This window comes from Alosa sapidissima, chromosome 19 (genome assembly GCF_018492685.1).
Source record: "Alosa sapidissima isolate fAloSap1 chromosome 19, fAloSap1.pri, whole genome shotgun sequence".
In the NCBI taxonomy this organism is placed as follows: Eukaryota; Metazoa; Chordata; class Actinopteri; order Clupeiformes; family Clupeidae; genus Alosa; species Alosa sapidissima.
In genome coordinates, this window is record NC_055975.1 from 31,160,656 (window position 1) to 31,178,155 (window position 17,500).

Below are 17,500 nucleotides of genomic sequence, written 5' to 3' on the forward strand. Positions count from 1 at the left end.
CACCCACACTCACTCACACCCACACAATTTCAATTTAATCTCACTTATAGAGCGCCAAAACATTGCACATGTCTCATGGCACTTTACAGAATGTTACACACAAGCACTAAAGAGGTATGTTTTAAGTCTAGACTTAAAAATAGGGAGGGTGTCTGCTAATTGAATAGAGGGAGGGAGATTATTCCAGAGGAGGGGTGCGCGGTAGTGGAAAGCTCTGCCTCCTACTGTAGTTTTTGAGTTTCTTGGGATTACAAGAAGTATAAATATAAGTATATATACTCTTTTGATCCTGTGAGGGAAATTTGGTCTCTGCATTTATCCCAAATTTGTGAATTAGTGAAACAGACTCAGCACACAGTGAACACACAGTGAGGTGAAGCACACACTAATCCTGGCGCAGTGAGCTGCCTGCTACAGCGGCGCTCGGGGAGCAGTGAGGGGTTAGGTGCCTTGCTCAAGGACACTTCAGCCGTGCCTACTGGTCGGGGTTCGAACCCTCCGGTTACAAGTCCGAAGCGCTAACCAGTAGGCCACGGCTGCCCCCATATTGCAAAGAAGTCAGGTATTCTGTGATCATAGTGGTCTAGGTGGATTATATGGTACTAGAAGATCTTTAATATATTCAGGTGCCCAGCCATTTATGGCTTTGTATGTTAGAAGTAATATTTTGAAGTCAATGCGACTTTTAACAGGTAGCGAGTGTAAAGATGCTAGGATGGGGGAAATGTGTTCATATCTTTTGGTCCTAGTGAGTGTGCGAGCAGCTGCATTTTGTATAAGCTGTAAGCTCTTTAGACAGGTATTATTGCAGCCAGCGTATAGAGTATTGCAATAGTCTATCCTTGAGGTGACAAAAGCGTGGATTCATTTCAGCGGCTGGTAAGTATAAGGACTTCTTTATCTTTGAAATGTTCCTTCAGTGGTAAAATGAAGTTTTGGTGATCTGTTTTACGTGATTATTTAGTGATAGGTCCTGGTTAATTATAACTCCTAGATTTTTAGCACTTTTGGATGAGGTCGGAGAAAGATCACTATATGTAGCCTGTGATGTGGATAGGATATCCCTCATATTTTTAGGACCTAAAACCATAATTTCTGTTTTATCTGAGTTCAAAAGCAGGAAGTTGTTCGTCATCCATGTTTTTATATCTCTTATGCATGTGTCAAGTTTGGCTAACGGGGTCATCAGGTTGGAAGAATGGAAATTAATGCTTCCTAAAATTAATGTTTCTTAATTTCAGAGCCTAGGGGAAGCATATACACTCTAAAAAATGTTGGGTTAAAAATAACCCAAATATAACCCAGCCGCTGGTTAACTATTGGACCAACACCACATTGAGTTATCCTAACCCAATGGTCTGGGTACATTATTAAACCCAGCAGATTGGGTATGATTCTAACCCAAAACGCTGGGTTATATCAACACAACGTTAGTTAAATTGGCACAATAGACTGGGTAAAGGTAACCAATGTGCTCGGTTATAACTATAAAAATGTTGAGTAAAATTCACACAGTATATTGGGTATAGATTCAACCCAAACCACTGGGTTATATCAACAGAACTGCTAGTTAAAATAACCAGTTGTCGGATTTTCTAAACCCAGTATTTGGGTTGCATTGAGAGAAAATGGGCAACAAATAGCCATGCAATGAAATAAAACAGTTCGACATAATTATTTATTTGACAGTTTACTTTATTTTTGAATGGATAGCCTACTCTAAAAGCAGAATCAGCATGTGATAAGTTACTTCCATGAAGACAGCTAGATTCCACGGTCCATTTGGGGGTCAGCCCTGTCAATCAAAGAAAGAAAAAGAGTAAATTAATCACTGCTATTGACTGAACTTTATATCAAGACTTCCACGAACCATGATCAGTGAATGATGTTGACAAACATTAAAAATTCGGAGACAAAATATTAGCGCAACACACTCGGAAACCATGACCACCTCATGGAGTTGTTTAACAGCAGACTGAAACATACGTTCAGTAATATTAACGTTAGTGGCAGTGATAGTTCTACCGGGTCATTCCATGAAATCGGTGCCTTTTCGACTTTAAAAATGTGAAAAATATAATTGTTTCAAACTGATTTTTTTCATTGCCCATTTAATTAACACATCTTAACATGACAAGAAATTGTGTTGGGCCATCTCAAGCTATGCATTTATTTTTTCCCATTCACTTATTACATAGAATATTGTAGGATAGTAACAGGACTGATGGTAACAGGACTGATGATTTCATGGTAAATTGCTCCTTTCTAGCTAACAGGTCAAGGTTAGGGAGGCACATGGTATGTAATCTGAAAGGTTATTACTTCTAGATATAGGTAATATCAGTATTGATAAATAATTGTTTATATACACTTTAAAAAATGGTAACAGGACTGATGTTGTATGCTCGCCCCTCTCTCACAACCCTGATAAAACATGAAAAATAGGACATTTAAGAAGAGAGAAAGTTACCCTTTCTTACACTGTGGAATCTGCTTCTTCTAAATGATGTCACTTTCTTGAAATTATGTCACTTCTAGTTTGTACCATTATTTTATAAGGGGTTTTAGTTTTAACAGGACTGAGATGAAATTAAGGGACAATGATAAATGACTTATATTTTCTAAGAAAACATATCTATTTATGTGAAAATCATTGCTTAACAATGAGATTACACTTAGGACAATATAAAACTGTGAAAATTGTATCATTTTACCAACATTTTACAACTGAGAAGTGCTGTTGAAAAAGAAAAAACATAGCGTGGGACAAGCCAAAATCAACCAAAATCCTTACCCATAGCAAATATTTATGTGATTTTAATCATTTTAACTTGTATTTTATTGGGTTTACTTGGTCTTATATTTATGCATATGATTTATAGTAACATTAAGTTTTTTAAATTAAACATGTATTTGTTGTTAAAGCAACTTTAGAACTGATTATATGTTGTGGGACGTTCGGTGGAATGACCCAGCTAGCTCATGTTAACACATTCAGTTAGTTAAATTCAAGTTGTCTGTAACGTTAATGTTACCACCAAAAAACACCCAGTAAGTTACATGGCTATAATATGAAGCTACCCTGAATGAATTAATATGTTGTTTGGCATGATGATTACCGTATGTGAAAAGACTACTTCGACTGTATACATTAGCTGACACACATGCTGCACTAACACGAAGCATTTAATTAATGTTAGCATACCAACCGTCTGCTAACGTTAACCTAGCCAGCTGTTGGTATGCTAATTTTAGTTCGTTGTAAAAGTTTGTTTTGTTTCTGTTCAGCAGTTCATACCCAGTGAACACAGAACTATGTTTTTAAGAGTCTGTCTTTGTGTAGATTTAACATTAACATGAGCAGTAATTGTAAGTTAATGTTAGCTAACGTTAGCTGGCTTGAATGACACAATTCTTAACCTGCTCAGGCTGAACGAAATTAGCAGGCAGAATATCCATTCATATCACAAAGGTATCTCTGGGTGTAGGCTACTTTTAAAATCCATCTGAATAATAATAATAAAAAAGTTAAAAGCAGATACATACCTTCCGAAATCGCCTGATTTCCACTGCATGTTGACAGCTGCTGGACTGCATGGACGGTTGAAAGAATAACGATTTTCCCCGAACTCTCAAATAACTATGCAGCTGTGTTAAAGTTACCCTGGTGCTGAGTAGTGTGCTCACGTCAGGTGGGGGAGAGGAGGGGCGCTGTCCTAAACTATCAACCCAACAAGCTGGGTTACAGAAAATAACTCAACATGAGTAAAAACAACCCCACACAATGACCCAACAGTTTCAACTCAGTGTTTGGGTTGATAAAATAACCCAGCATTTTTTAGAGTGTAAAGAGAAAATAACAGGGGCCCCAGTACTGAGCCTTGAGGTACTCCATTTTTTTACCATTGTCTGGGTAGATGGTTCATTATGGACCTGTACGAATTGTTGGCGGTTAGAAAGGTATGATCTAAACCAAGTGAGTGCTGAGTCTTTGATGCCTATCAAATTTTCAAGCCTATGAAGTAGTATGTCATGGTCTATGGTGTCAAAGGTGCTGAGGTCTAGGAGGACCAGTATTGATACATATCAGCAGCAATGAGGAGGTCATTAAAAACTTTAACAAAGGCTGATTCAGTACTGTGGTGAGCTCTAAAGCCAGACTGGTATAATTCCTGGATTTTGTTCATGTGTGAGAAGGCACCAATTTGTTTGGACACTAATTTTTCTGAGTATTTTTGACATGAAAGGGAGATTAGATAGAGGCTTATAGTTAGCCAGGTTGTTAGGGTCAAGGCTTATAGTTAGCCAGGTTGTTAGGGTCAAGGGTAGTATAGTGGCCGTATGCCACTTCCTGTGTGTGTGTGTGTGTTTGTTTGTGTTGTATTGGTACTTTTATTTTGACATGTAATTGGTATCAAAGTCACGTGGGCAGGGGTGTAGTAGTGAATGAATGAATATATGCACCTGGGCATAGGTATGGCTGTATGGAGAGGGGGTGAGTCGGGAGAGGATATTTTTTGTTGACCATATCGTATCATAGAAACAACGCACTTAATTGCATCTGTTTGGACAATAAAAGGAGTCAACGTCACTGAGGAATCTGCGTCTGTTTTGGAACGCGTCCGCACAGTGTCATCTCCTGTACCTAGCCTGTTTGTAGTCACCACCAGTGTTGGGAACGTTACTTTAAAAAAGTAATTAGTTATAGTTACTCACTACTTGTTGCAAAAAGTAACTGAGTTAGTAACTGAATTACTCTATGATAAGAGTAACTCGTTACCAGGGAAAGTAACTATTTGCGTTACTGTTAAAAAAAAAGTTGCTACATGTCAAAGAATTTGGATTTTTTTGAGCAGTTTTGAGCAGTTTTGAGCAGCCAGTTGAAATGAGTGGAACAGACAGGTGTTTGTAGGCTACATAACTTTCGATATTTATTAGATAGATAGATAGATAGATAGATACTTTATTGATCCCTAAGGGGAAATTCAAGATATTGCAAATAGACAGACCTACGGTTGACTTCAGCCTGTCATAGGTTTTTGTTGTGAGGCAGAAAGATCTAGCTTTTGCTGCTTGGAGGACTTTGCTCCGAGTCCTTCTTTGCTAGTGGATGGCGAGCTATCATCTGTGGTGGAGGTATCGGTGTTTTTGGCCACTAGCTTTAGATGCGTGTGTGAGATGCTTCATTAAATTAGAGTTGTTTACAACGGATGTCGACAAATTCTTCGCTCCTGGACATAATGTACACATTACATGCACGTTCTTGCCTTTGACCACAATGAATTTGTAGTAGTGCTTATATCTCCACCTTGACAATGCCAAATTTTCATTGTCGGATTGCTCCTGACCTCTGCTGTTTCGTCTAATCTTTATTTTACCTGTTGCGTGTGTGTGTGGCACGTGTGCAAAAACACTGGCTCTGATTGGCTACCATGAAACATGACTCTGCCTTAGCCAATCATAATCGCTTACGTCTTTACTAACCCACCTCCTCACTAGCTGTGATCCAGGGGTGCTTTCGGATTACACAGTTTATTCAATCAATGCATAGTACCGCACCGCATTTAACGTCCAGTAACGTTAACGCCGTTGTAACGGGAAAAGTAATTAGTTAGATTACCTCGTTACTGAAAAAATAACGTTGTTACCTAACGGCATTCTTTTAAACGGCGTTATTCCAAACACTGGTCACCACAGCTAGGTTTTTAGCCTGTTTGTAGGTTTTTTAAGGGAGGGCTTAATAACAAACATCTTAAACGACTGCGGTACATGTCCTAATAGCATTGAATTATTTATAATCTGGAGCAAAGCATTATGCAGGAAGGGGAGAGCAGTCTTAAGAAGGTGAGTAGGAATAGGGTCTAGTAGACTAGTTGTAGATTTTGATGAGGAAATTGTGGAAGTGAGGTCTAATATGTGGTCTAAGGGTGTAAATTAATTAAATGTTGTTCCAGGTCATCTGTGATTCAGTTATATTTTCGCTCTCATTCAGCAATGGAGTATGCATACACACACACACTCTTAAACACCCACCTACACACACACACACTCTCTTAAACACCCACCTACACACACACACAGACTCTCTCACACACACAGACACACACACACACACATTGCTGTCAGGTGTTTACATATACCAAACACACACCAAAGTATTCCAGAAGCCAAGTGAGGTGTAGTGAAAAAGGTTTATTTGTAGACGTTTGGTCCCATTGATTAACATGCAGAGTTTAGACAGTAACACACACACACACACAGCATCATAAGCAGTCACACATTCACAAACAGTAAACACAGTAGAAACACAAACACACACACACACACACTGCTTTCAGGTGTTTAAATATAACTGTTACAGACATCTAGACATTCATGAGCTGAGTAATCACTGAGGCTGTCTTTCTGTGTCTTTCACACACACACACACACACACACACACACACACACACAAATACACAGACACACAAACACACACACACGTGCATAAATATGCATGCTCTCACAAACACACACGCACACTCACATACAGATGCTCACACTCATACACTCTCTCTCACACACGCATGCACACATGCACACTCACACACACACGTACTGCACATACAGACAGGAAGACAGCGGCTCAGTGCTACACTTAGACCATAATCAGCTGCCGGCCCTCGACCTTTGACCTTTAACCCCTAAGAACCCCTGACCTCTATGCCCATCTACCCCCCCCCATGATCATGCACATACTATGCAAGAGGAATTAAAGACACACACACACACACACACACACACACACTCATACACACATACAAACGCCATCATAAGCTGATGCTTCCTGGACCCTGAGGAAAAATCTCCTTCATTTAATCAGAGCACACACACACACACTCACTCACTCACTCACTCACACACACACACACACACACACACACTCACTCACTCACTCACTCACTCACTCACTCACACACACACACACACACACACAAACAGCATCATCAGCTGACGACAAATCTTCTGCATTCGTCTCCTCTTCGTTATGGGGTGGCGGCAGCTGGGTGGTTGTCATAGTGACCGTTGCTACAAGCCCCTGTGGTTGTCGGGAGGGAAGTGACCCAAGTTCTGCTTCTGACCTCGCCGGCCCCGCCTCCTGTCAGGGCACTTCCTGTTGGGACAGGAAGCAGGGGTCAGAGGGCACAGTCCCTGTGTGTGTGTGTGTGTCTGTGTGTGTGTGTGAGAGAGAGTGTGTGTGTGTGTGGAGGTATGTGTGAGTGTGCATGTGTGAGTGTGCATGTGTGTGTAAGTGTGTGTGTGTTTACAGTACGTGTGAGTGTGCATGCATGCGTGTGTGTGTATGTGTGAGTGTGCATGTGTGAGTGTGCATGCGTCAGTGTGCATATGTGTATGTGTGTGTTTGTTTGTGAGTGAGTGTGCGTGTGCATATATGAGTGTTAATGGGCATGTGTATGTGTGTGTGTATGTGTGAGTGTGTTGCGTGCGTGTGTGTGAGTGTGTGCGTAAGTCTGTGTGTGCGTGTGTGTGAGTGTGTGCGTAAGTCTCTGTGTGTGTGTGTGTGTGTGTGTGTGTATTACCAGGTGATGCACATGATGACAGCGCAGATGACAGTGATCTGAGTGGCAGCGATGATGCTGGCGATGAGAACGTAGTGTAGCCGCCGCCCATCAGGCACCACGTACAACACACTCACGTCCTCACAACGCGCTCCCCAGAACCCTGCCTCACACCTACACACACACACACACAACATAATCATGTACAACACACTCACGTCCTCACAACGCGCTCCCCAGAACCCTGCCTCACACCTACACACACACACACACACACAACATAATCATGTACAACACACTCACGTCCTCACAACGCGCTCCCCAGAACCCTGCCTCACACCTACACACACACACACACACACAACATAATCATGTACAACACACTCACGTCCTCACAACGTGCTCCCCAGAACCCTGCCTCACACCTACACACACACACACACACACAACATAATCATGTACAACACACTCACGTCCTCACAGCGCGCTCCCCAGAACCCTGCCTCACACCTACACACACACACACACACACACAACATAATCATGTACAACACACTCACGTCCTCACAGCGCGCTCCCCAGAACCCTGCCTCACACCTACACACACACACACACACACAACATAATCATGTACAACACACTCACGTCCTCACAACGCGCTCCCCAGAACCCTGTCTCACACCTACACACACACACACACACACACACAACATAATCATGTACAACACACTCACGTCCTCACAACGCGCTCCCCAGAACCCTGCCTCACACCTACACACACACACACACACACACAACATAATCATGTACAACACACTCACGTCCTCACAACGCGCTCCCCAGAACCCTGCCTCACACCTACACACACACAACATAATCATGTACAACACACTCACGTCCTCACAACGCGCTCCCCAGAACCCTGCCTCACACCTACACACACACACACACACACAACATAATCATGTACAACACACTCACGTCCTCACAACGCTCTCCCCAGAACCCTGCCTCACACCTACACACACACACAACATAATCATGTACAACACACTCACGTCCTCACAACGTGCTCCCCAGAACCCTGCCTCACACCCACACACACACACACACACACAACATAATCATGTACAACACACTCACGTCCTCACAACGTGCTCCCCAGAACCCTGCCTCACACCCACACACACACACACACACACACACACACACAACATAATCATGTACAACACACTCACGTCCTCACAACGCGCTCCCCAGAACCCTGCCTCACACCTACACACACACACACAACATAATCATGTACAACACACTCACGTCCTCACAACGCGCTCCCCAGAACCCTGCCTCACACCTACACACACACACACACACACACAACATAATCATGTACAACACACTCACGTCCTCACAACGCGCTCCCCAGAACCCTGCCTCACACCTACACACACACACACACAATATAATCATGTACAACACACTCACGTCCTCACAACGCGCTCCCCAGAACCCTGCCTCACACCTACACACACACTACATAATCATGTACAACACACTCACGTCCTCACAACGTGCTCCCCAGAACCCTGCCTCACACCTACACACACACACACACACACACACACACAACATAATCATGTACAACACACTCACGCCCTCACAGTGCACTCCCCAGAACCCTGCCTCACACCTACACACACACACAACATAATCATGTACAACACACTCACGCCCTCACAGTGCACTCCCCAGAACCCTGCCTCACACCTACACACACACAGACACACACACACACACACACACACACACACACACACACACACAACACACTCATGTCCTCACAGCACGCTTCCTTATGCTCACATGTGATGACTTACGGCCTTGTCAGGCCATCACTGTAAATAAGAACTTGTTCTTAAGGCGAGACACGGCAGGTGAAAACATCCGTTTTTTCATGCACTGGTCAATTTCGAGATTTTGGGCTAATTTGCTACCTTAGCATGTATTCTTTCACACTACTACAACAACAAAGCCCGATTTACACATTTAGGTGTTTATTTCATTACATTTTGTCTACTCGCGCCTGTATATTTCTCCTAAATTCACCAAAAGTTAGTCTTCTAACGTTTCATGCTCTACCGCGACCGTGATACAAAACATAACATGTGTAGTACCGTTGGAAAGCTCTGTTTTTCCTGCATGACGTTGTGCTATCCAAATATGGACACTTCCTTTGTAACCGCAACTAATCGTGAAAGTTCAAAGGCGAGTCTAGGCTGAGAACGGAATCTCTTGGCTGTGTTCCAAGGCTGTTTTCTCAAATTGAGTTTTTATCATTTTCCAGTAGAAACATCTCAGCCTATGTAGCACCTATGTACACCAAACTTTCCAGATATACACTTAGCAGTATTCTGAAGATATTTACAGAGGGATTTGTTAATAAATCATTCCTGGCCTGATTTATGTGACATTTTAATCAAAAATATAAGGCAAAAATCGATTTTTTAAGGCTATGGACAGTATATTCTGATTTCCTAGGTAATGAAAGCAGATATCCTGAAATCCCTCTGTAATATTATTTTTATCTTGTATGCAAACAAAATGAAAGAATAATTTTGTACCAGGCTTTATCATATGTTCAGATCTATCTACCGAAAATATATGCAAATTTGCGCATATTTAATGAGATAATGCCTAATTTGCATAATTAACTTGTAATACACTTGTAATACATGTACTACATTTGTAATACATTTTTTGTTCATACTTGTGTAAGTAATCAACTGAGAAAGTTTCATGGTGATGTCTATTATTTAAAAATGTTACCCTATTCACCTGTAGTGTCTCGCCTTAATGATCTGCCTGGTTAAATAAAGGTGAGAAGAGCTTGTAGAGGGGCTAAGAGGAAATGGAAGAAACATAAGCTGCAAATATCGTATGACTGTTTTAAACTCCCTAACTGTGTTTCAGAAGCCTGTTAAATCTGCTAGAGAGAAATATTTTGCTGATCTTATAGCTAAACATAGTCGCCAGCCTAAGGTTCTTTTCAGCACTTTCCACCAAGGGTGGTGAAAGAGGCATTTGAGAGTGTGGGTCCCTCCATCCTCTCTATTATCAATTCATCACTTATCTCTGGCCAAGTACCAACTCATTTTACACATGCAATAGTGCAGCCCCTGCTTAACTCATTGAATGCCAAGCTGTTTTTGGAAGCTTTGTCCTAGAGTGCCAGCAATCTAGACCATTGTTGATGATTTTTGTACAGCCACAGCATATTCTGTGTTATAGCTATGAACACATACAATGGCTCGTTTGAAAGGTGAGACTTTAAGCTCTCAGTGGGTGCAAACCGTGTATTTCTACACGCCTCTGTTCCTGAGAAATCCCAAGCTAAACAGTGGCTAGTTTTCATCAAAATCCCTGTTTTTTTTCTAGAAATGGAGATATTGCGTCTTTTATGAGTCACTATCACCGACATATTCGGCACTCTGGCAAGGGCGTGCCCTCTTGCAAGCGCGACTCGGCCTACCACCCACTCCGCTAGGCCCGGCTCGTGGTGGAGATGGAACTCCCTCCTCAGCACGGTGTTCAGTCACTCCTTGTAATGTTTTTGACCTGTCGTGGTCAGAGTTCATCTTGTCTTAGTAGAAAGGTGTACTTATCCAGCGTTGTCTGGCAAAAACGCACCTGCTGCAATATCTTTTTCTTCGACTTTTTCATTTCTCCCTTCAGAATCTGAGAAGTGTTGCCTGCAAAGTTTCTGGAAAGAGATCTAACGAGACCTGCCACCTAGTGATAAACCCACGAAAATAAATGACCTGATTTTGACCTGGCGTGCATGTCACTGATAGGCTAATCAGTGACTGATTCGAAACAAAGCGGCAACCATCAAAAGCCAAGTTCAAAAAAAGATCAAACGTCCAGATAAAATGTCCAGATCTTGCGTTTTCATGAGTTTTCGATCGTCATATATTTTATTTCCATTCATCACAGAGTTCCCAAAATCACATATAAGGTGTGTTAGAGCAGTGGTTCTTAAACTTTTTGTCTGGCGACCCCACAAAAAAGTATGGCGAGGTCTGCCGACCCTCCTTTCCCCAAACCCATTCTAAGTCCTTACGCAAATACCCCCCTCAAACGTTATCAACTAAATCAAGCAAAAACTAGAAAGCAAAGTCATTTGTTTTATTTACTCCATATGAACAAGAACCGAGAAAACCAAACAATCACGATTAAACAAGTGTAGGCTGCCGCCATATCAGATCAGAGCGCTATGTGCGTAGCGTGCGCACACACACAAGCACGCACACACACATACACATGCAGCATTAGGCCTACAACGTTACATTAATTATATTTATGGCGATAACAATAACAATATTTTTTTATTTCCCTTTTCTGGTTTACTATCTTTAACAATTTCAATGGGAAGGGTGGGCATGCTTCCGTGAACATAGCAAGTTAATTCTAGGAGGAATGCTGCATACGGCGACACAGAGATTTTCCTCCACGGTGCTGAGCCGACATCTGTATTTTGAGATGTCGTTTCATTTTGACAGGTTTTAAGCTCTCATTCGCCAGAACATCGCCGCAAATCACACATTGTGGGTGGTCGAGGTATCTTTAACTTGGCAAGTGGATGCATATTTCAGAAATTCTTTCTGATAAAGCCGACGCGCCGTTTGTTCTTTTTTATTCTCACCGGCCTGTAGACTTGTCCCATCTGAGGATCACGGAGGAGTAGACGCACTGGTAGATCATCCGAGCTTTTGTTCAATTTTTTAAGCAGCCACCTGTCCATTTTGGCTAGTAGGCTACCTATGTCTTTTGTTTTGTTTTACTTAAAATAGCGGGAACAAGTTGAGTTTGCATAGTGGGAGCAGATTGTTACATTGTTTCTCAGCGGACCAGTAGCCCATAGGCTGAACCAGATCTCATTGAAAGACGAAAACATTTCTCTCTCTTCTCTTAACTGCGTGTAAATAAGAAAAAGGCAGAAAAGGCCAATATTATTTTCCTTTGTTTCACCTAAAAATAATTAATAATAATTTCAGACTGAATACAGAAAATAATTGGCGACCCCACAGAAGTTTTTGGCGACCCCTAGTTTAAGAATCACTGTGTTAGAGTGTCTAGTTTCGTAATTTAAAAAAAAAAGCTAAAAACTTAATATTACGTTTTTGGCACTCAATGAGTTAAAAAGCCAGAGCTTGATGACACTGACTTAAACAATTATAGACCCATCTCAAAATTGCCCTTTCTTTCTAAAATCCTAGAAAAGGTTGTCTTTCAACAACTCCAATCCTTTCTATCAGAGAATGAGATGTTAGACATCTTCCAGTCTGGATTCCGACCTAAACACAGCACGGAATCTGCTTTAATTAAAGTCACTAATGACTTGTTACTATCAGTGGATGCAAAGAACTGTACATTACTTATGGTGCTAGATCTTAGCGCCGCCTTTGACACTGTAGATCACTGCATTCTTTTAGAGCTCCTTGAGCACTGGGTTGGAATTTCAGGTACTGCACTGAAATGGTTTGTCTCCTTCTTAGAGGGAAGAACCTTTTCAGTTTCTTTCAATGATACTTCATCTTCATCTGCCCCCTTATCTTATGGTGTTGTATTTTATTCTCACTGTACATGTTGCCACTCAGTCAAATTATGAAAAAGCACGGTATATCCTATCATTGCTATGTGGATGATACACAACTGTATCTCCCATTTAAATGTGGTTCCTCTGGTGCTCTAAAACCATTGCTTGATTGCCTAAAAGAGATTAAACAATGGAGTTTTTAAACTCAATTAATCCAAAACAGAAATTCTATTTTTTGGTTCACATAAAGCTGCAAATAATGCAATTAGTGAACTAGGGTCTTTTGCCAGACATGTAAAACCTTATGCAAGAAATCTTGGCTTTCTACTTGACCCTGAGTCTAAAAAGACACAACATATTTCTCCAGTTTTGAAATCTCTGCAATGGTTACCAGTGAAATTTAGAGTAGATTACAAAATTCTTCTTTTTGTCTTTAAAGCTTTAAATGGACAAGCTCCCCAATACCTAAGTGAGTGTGTACACTTCCACTGCCCTCCCAGAACTCTGAGGTCATCAGATAAACTACTGCTCTCAGTACCTCAGAGTCGTCTAAAAAATAAAGGTGGCCGTGCTTTTTCAGTAGCTGGGCCCAAGTTGTGGAACAACCTCCCTTTTCACATTAGATCTACACCAACTATTGGTGCTTTTAAAGCCAAGTTAAAAGAACATATGCTATTAATGGCTTTTAAAAGAATTGTGGAATGTAATTATAGGCTATATATATGAACATATTATTTTAGTTTTATTTTCCTGTTGTGCTTTTTTTTGTGTCTTTTTTTGTGTCTCATTTTGTCTTCTATAACTATTTATTTATGTTTTTATTTTTTTGAGCACTTTGGTCAACCACAGGTTGTTTTAAATTGTGCTATGAATAAATATAAATAAACTTGACTATGACTTACGGGCCTATTATGATAACTCATGTTCACAAGTGTTAATAATCAAAAAATCTATTTGGTATTGTTTTTAGTATGAAAGTACCTCTCTCTCGCAAGATCATTTTGACTAAATTTAAGACTTTGACTAATTTTAAGAAGTCTTATCAAGACAAATTTACTTAACGCACTGGCAGGCAAATTTGCTTAATGCACTGGCAGAAAAAATTGCTTGTTTTCAGGATGAGATGTCTTAAAATAAGTCGAACTTTTCTTAAATTAAGGGATAATGTATAGAACGCCGTTCATTATTGGGAAAATAAGTCCCGACATGGTGAACCAGACCCCGACACGCCAGCCCCCTAGTTAATACCAGGGACGGTCATAAGATGTCACTATAGAATATAATTAATGTATTTCGGGGGAAGTAAGGGGAGAAGAAGTTCTATGTATACAGATTGTGTAGGCTATAGGCCCACTTTTAAAATGTGCTACTGCTACGTCAATGGAAAACTTCTCCTGGTCCGTAAAATGACGCCAGGATATTTCTAAAAGTTCGTGCTTTTGACCGTTCGTGCCCTGAAAGGCAAGTCTTTCACATTCATATTCAGTTACATTTGCCTAGAACGATAGAGAGCTTACACATTGAGTAACGAGTAGCCTAATGAGTAGGCTACATTTTAGCTCTACCGTAAAACCTTATAGCGGCGTGGACAAATGGAATGACTGCTAATGTGTTTAATCTTCACCTAAATAAAGTCAGGGTTTAACAGTCAAAACGTATGTTTATCCGTGAAATTTGTTCACAATATGAAAGTGTAGACTGTATACTGTCTAATTATGCAAAAACGTGAAATTCGACATTTTAACCCGTACGTTTGTTTATCGTGGATTTTCTCAAAATAGCACTGTGTGCAAGACGACTGGTTTTGCCTTGCATTGTCACATATGTGCACAGAGCTGCTCACTCTCTAAATTACTCCCCCTAGTGGTCAAGGGTTTTCATATTTTACTTGAATGTCTCAGATTGAAGTAAATAATTGAATTTAGTTCTTGAATAAAATGTTAGCAACAAAAATTCCCACAAAGTATTGATTTTTTTTTTTGTCACTATCTCACACCCCTTAGAGAGAGAGAGAGAGAGAGTGTGTGTGTGTGTGTGTTTATGTGTGTGTGTGTGTGTGTGTGTGTGTGTGTGTGTCTGTGTGTGTATGTGTGTGTACCTGCAGACTGCTGTGTTGTTCTTCATCTCACAGGTCCCGTGGACACACACTTCTCTGTGATGTTCCTCACACTGCGTGTCAGACTGCACATCTGCCACTGCAACACCTAAACCTGCTTCACACACAGGACAGAGTGTGTGTGCGTGTGTGTGTGTGTGTGTGTGTGTGTGTGCGCACGCGTGCTCGCATGTGTGTGTGTGTGTGTGTGTGTGTGCGCATGCGTGCTCGCATTTGTGTGTGTGTGTTTGTGTGTGCACGCGTGCTCGCATGTGTGTGTGTGTGTGTGCGCACACATGCTCACATGTGTGTGTGTGTGCACGCGTGCTTGGATGAGTGTGTGTGTGTAAGCGTGCTCGCATGTGTGTGTGTGTGTGTGTGCGCACGCGTGCTCGCATTTGTGTGTGTGTGTTTGTGTGTGCACGCGTGCTCGCATGTGTGTGTGTGTGCACACGTGCTCACATGTGTGTGTGTGTGCACGCGTGCTTGGATGAGTGTGTGTGTGTGCAAGCGTGCTCGCATGTGTGTGTGTGTGTGTGTGTGTGCACGCGTGCTCGCATGTGTGTGTGTGTGTGCACACGTGCTCGCATATGTGTGTGTGCACGTGTGCTCACATGTGTGTGTGTGTGTGCACACACGTGTGCTCACATGTGTGTGTGTGTGTGCACGCATGCTCGCATGTGTATGTGTGTGTGTGTGTGCACGCGTGCTCGCATATGTGTGTGTGTGTGTGTACGCATGCTCGCATGTGTGTGTGTGTTTGTGTGTGCGCACGCGTGCTCGCATGTGTGTGTGTGTGTGTGTGTGTGTTTGTGTGTGCGCAGGCGTGCTCGCATGTGTGTGTGTGTGTGTGTGCACGCGTGCTCGCATGTGTGTGTGTGTGTGTGTGTGTGTGTGTGTGCACATATGTGTGTGCGTGTTGTAACATTGTCTTCTGTGTGTGTGTGTGTGTGTGTGTGTGTGTGTGCATGTATGTATATGTGTAAATGTCCACTTACTAGCAAGGTCAGGTTTAAAGGAGCCACCTTCTTCTCTCCTGCCTGACTTGTCAAACACACACACACACACACACACACACACACACACAAATATTAGTTCTTGTCAAACACATCACACAGAAACACTTGCATAATCACACACACACACACAGATACACAGAAATATTAGTTCTTGTCAAACACATCACACAGAAACACTTGCATAATCACACACACACACACACAGAAATATTAGTTCTTGTCAAACACATCACACAGAAACACTTGCATAATCACACACACACACACACACACAGAAATATTAGTTCTTGTCAAACACATCACACAGAAACACTTGCATAATCACACACACACACACACACACACACACACACACACACAGAAATATTAGTTCTTGTCAAACACATCACACAGAAACACTTGCATAATCACACACACACACACACACACAGAAATATTAGTTCTTGTCAAACACATCACACAGAAACACTTGCATAATCACACACACACACACACACACACAAATATTAGTTCTTGTCAAACACATCACACAGAAACACTTGCATAATCACACACACACACACACACACACACACAGAAATATTAGTTCTTGTCAAACACATCACACAGAAACACTTGCATAATCACACACACACACACACACACACCACACACACTTGCATAATCACACACACACACACACACACACACACCAGTGGTGGAGGAAGTACTGAAACTCAGTACTTAAGTAAAAGTACAAATACACAGAGAAATATTTACTTTAGTAAAAGTAAAAGTACCACAATGACAACCCTACTTAAGTAAAAGTAAAAAGTACCTGCTTTTAAATGTACTTTAAGTATTAAAAGTAAAAGTATTTGCATAATGATTTATTCTCTTAATATATATATTCTAAAAGGAAAAATCAGTATGGGCTGTGGCATTTTAATTAAGCTAGTTTTAGGTTATACTCGACTAGATAGTTTTAAGTTAATGCAATTGTGCTTACCATCTGTGGCCCAGTTTACATTCTGACCTACAATTCTAGAGACTGTAATTCTGGTTATCTACTAGGGTGATCTGCTGAGTAATATCATTCAGCAAAACACGAGAGCCTAAAGTTTAACGGGGTAGACAAGGGAAACGTCGGGTGGATCGTAATGCCAATTATGCTGATTGAACAGAAAAGTTGCTGAGAAAGGTGTCTTTATGATTAAGTTCAGTTTCACTTGCGCAGACGCATAGACATTGA

At 41.4% G+C, this 17,500-nt stretch overlaps 1 protein-coding gene across 2 annotated transcripts in view; it reads right to left on the reverse strand.

Moving 5' to 3' along the window:
* Positions 1 to 6,485: 6,485 nt before the first annotated feature.
* Positions 6,486 to 17,500, reverse strand: part of tmeff1a (transmembrane protein with EGF-like and two follistatin-like domains 1a) — an 18,551-nt gene continuing 7,536 nt past the window's right edge. Inside the window, exons 7-10 of one of the 2 annotated variants that reach the window (XM_042071400.1) lie at positions 16,249 to 16,290; positions 15,254 to 15,365; positions 7,581 to 7,733; positions 6,486 to 7,153 (exon numbers count right to left, since the gene is read on the reverse strand). In XM_042071400.1, coding sequence (XP_041927334.1) covers positions 7,069 to 7,153; positions 7,581 to 7,733; positions 15,254 to 15,365; positions 16,249 to 16,290 — 392 coding nt within the window. In that variant the 3' untranslated portion in view covers positions 6,486 to 7,068. Of the gene's footprint in view, positions 7,154 to 7,580; positions 7,734 to 15,253; positions 15,369 to 16,248; positions 16,291 to 17,500 lie in introns of both variants that reach the window. The other variant, XM_042071399.1, reaches the window with a different exon arrangement.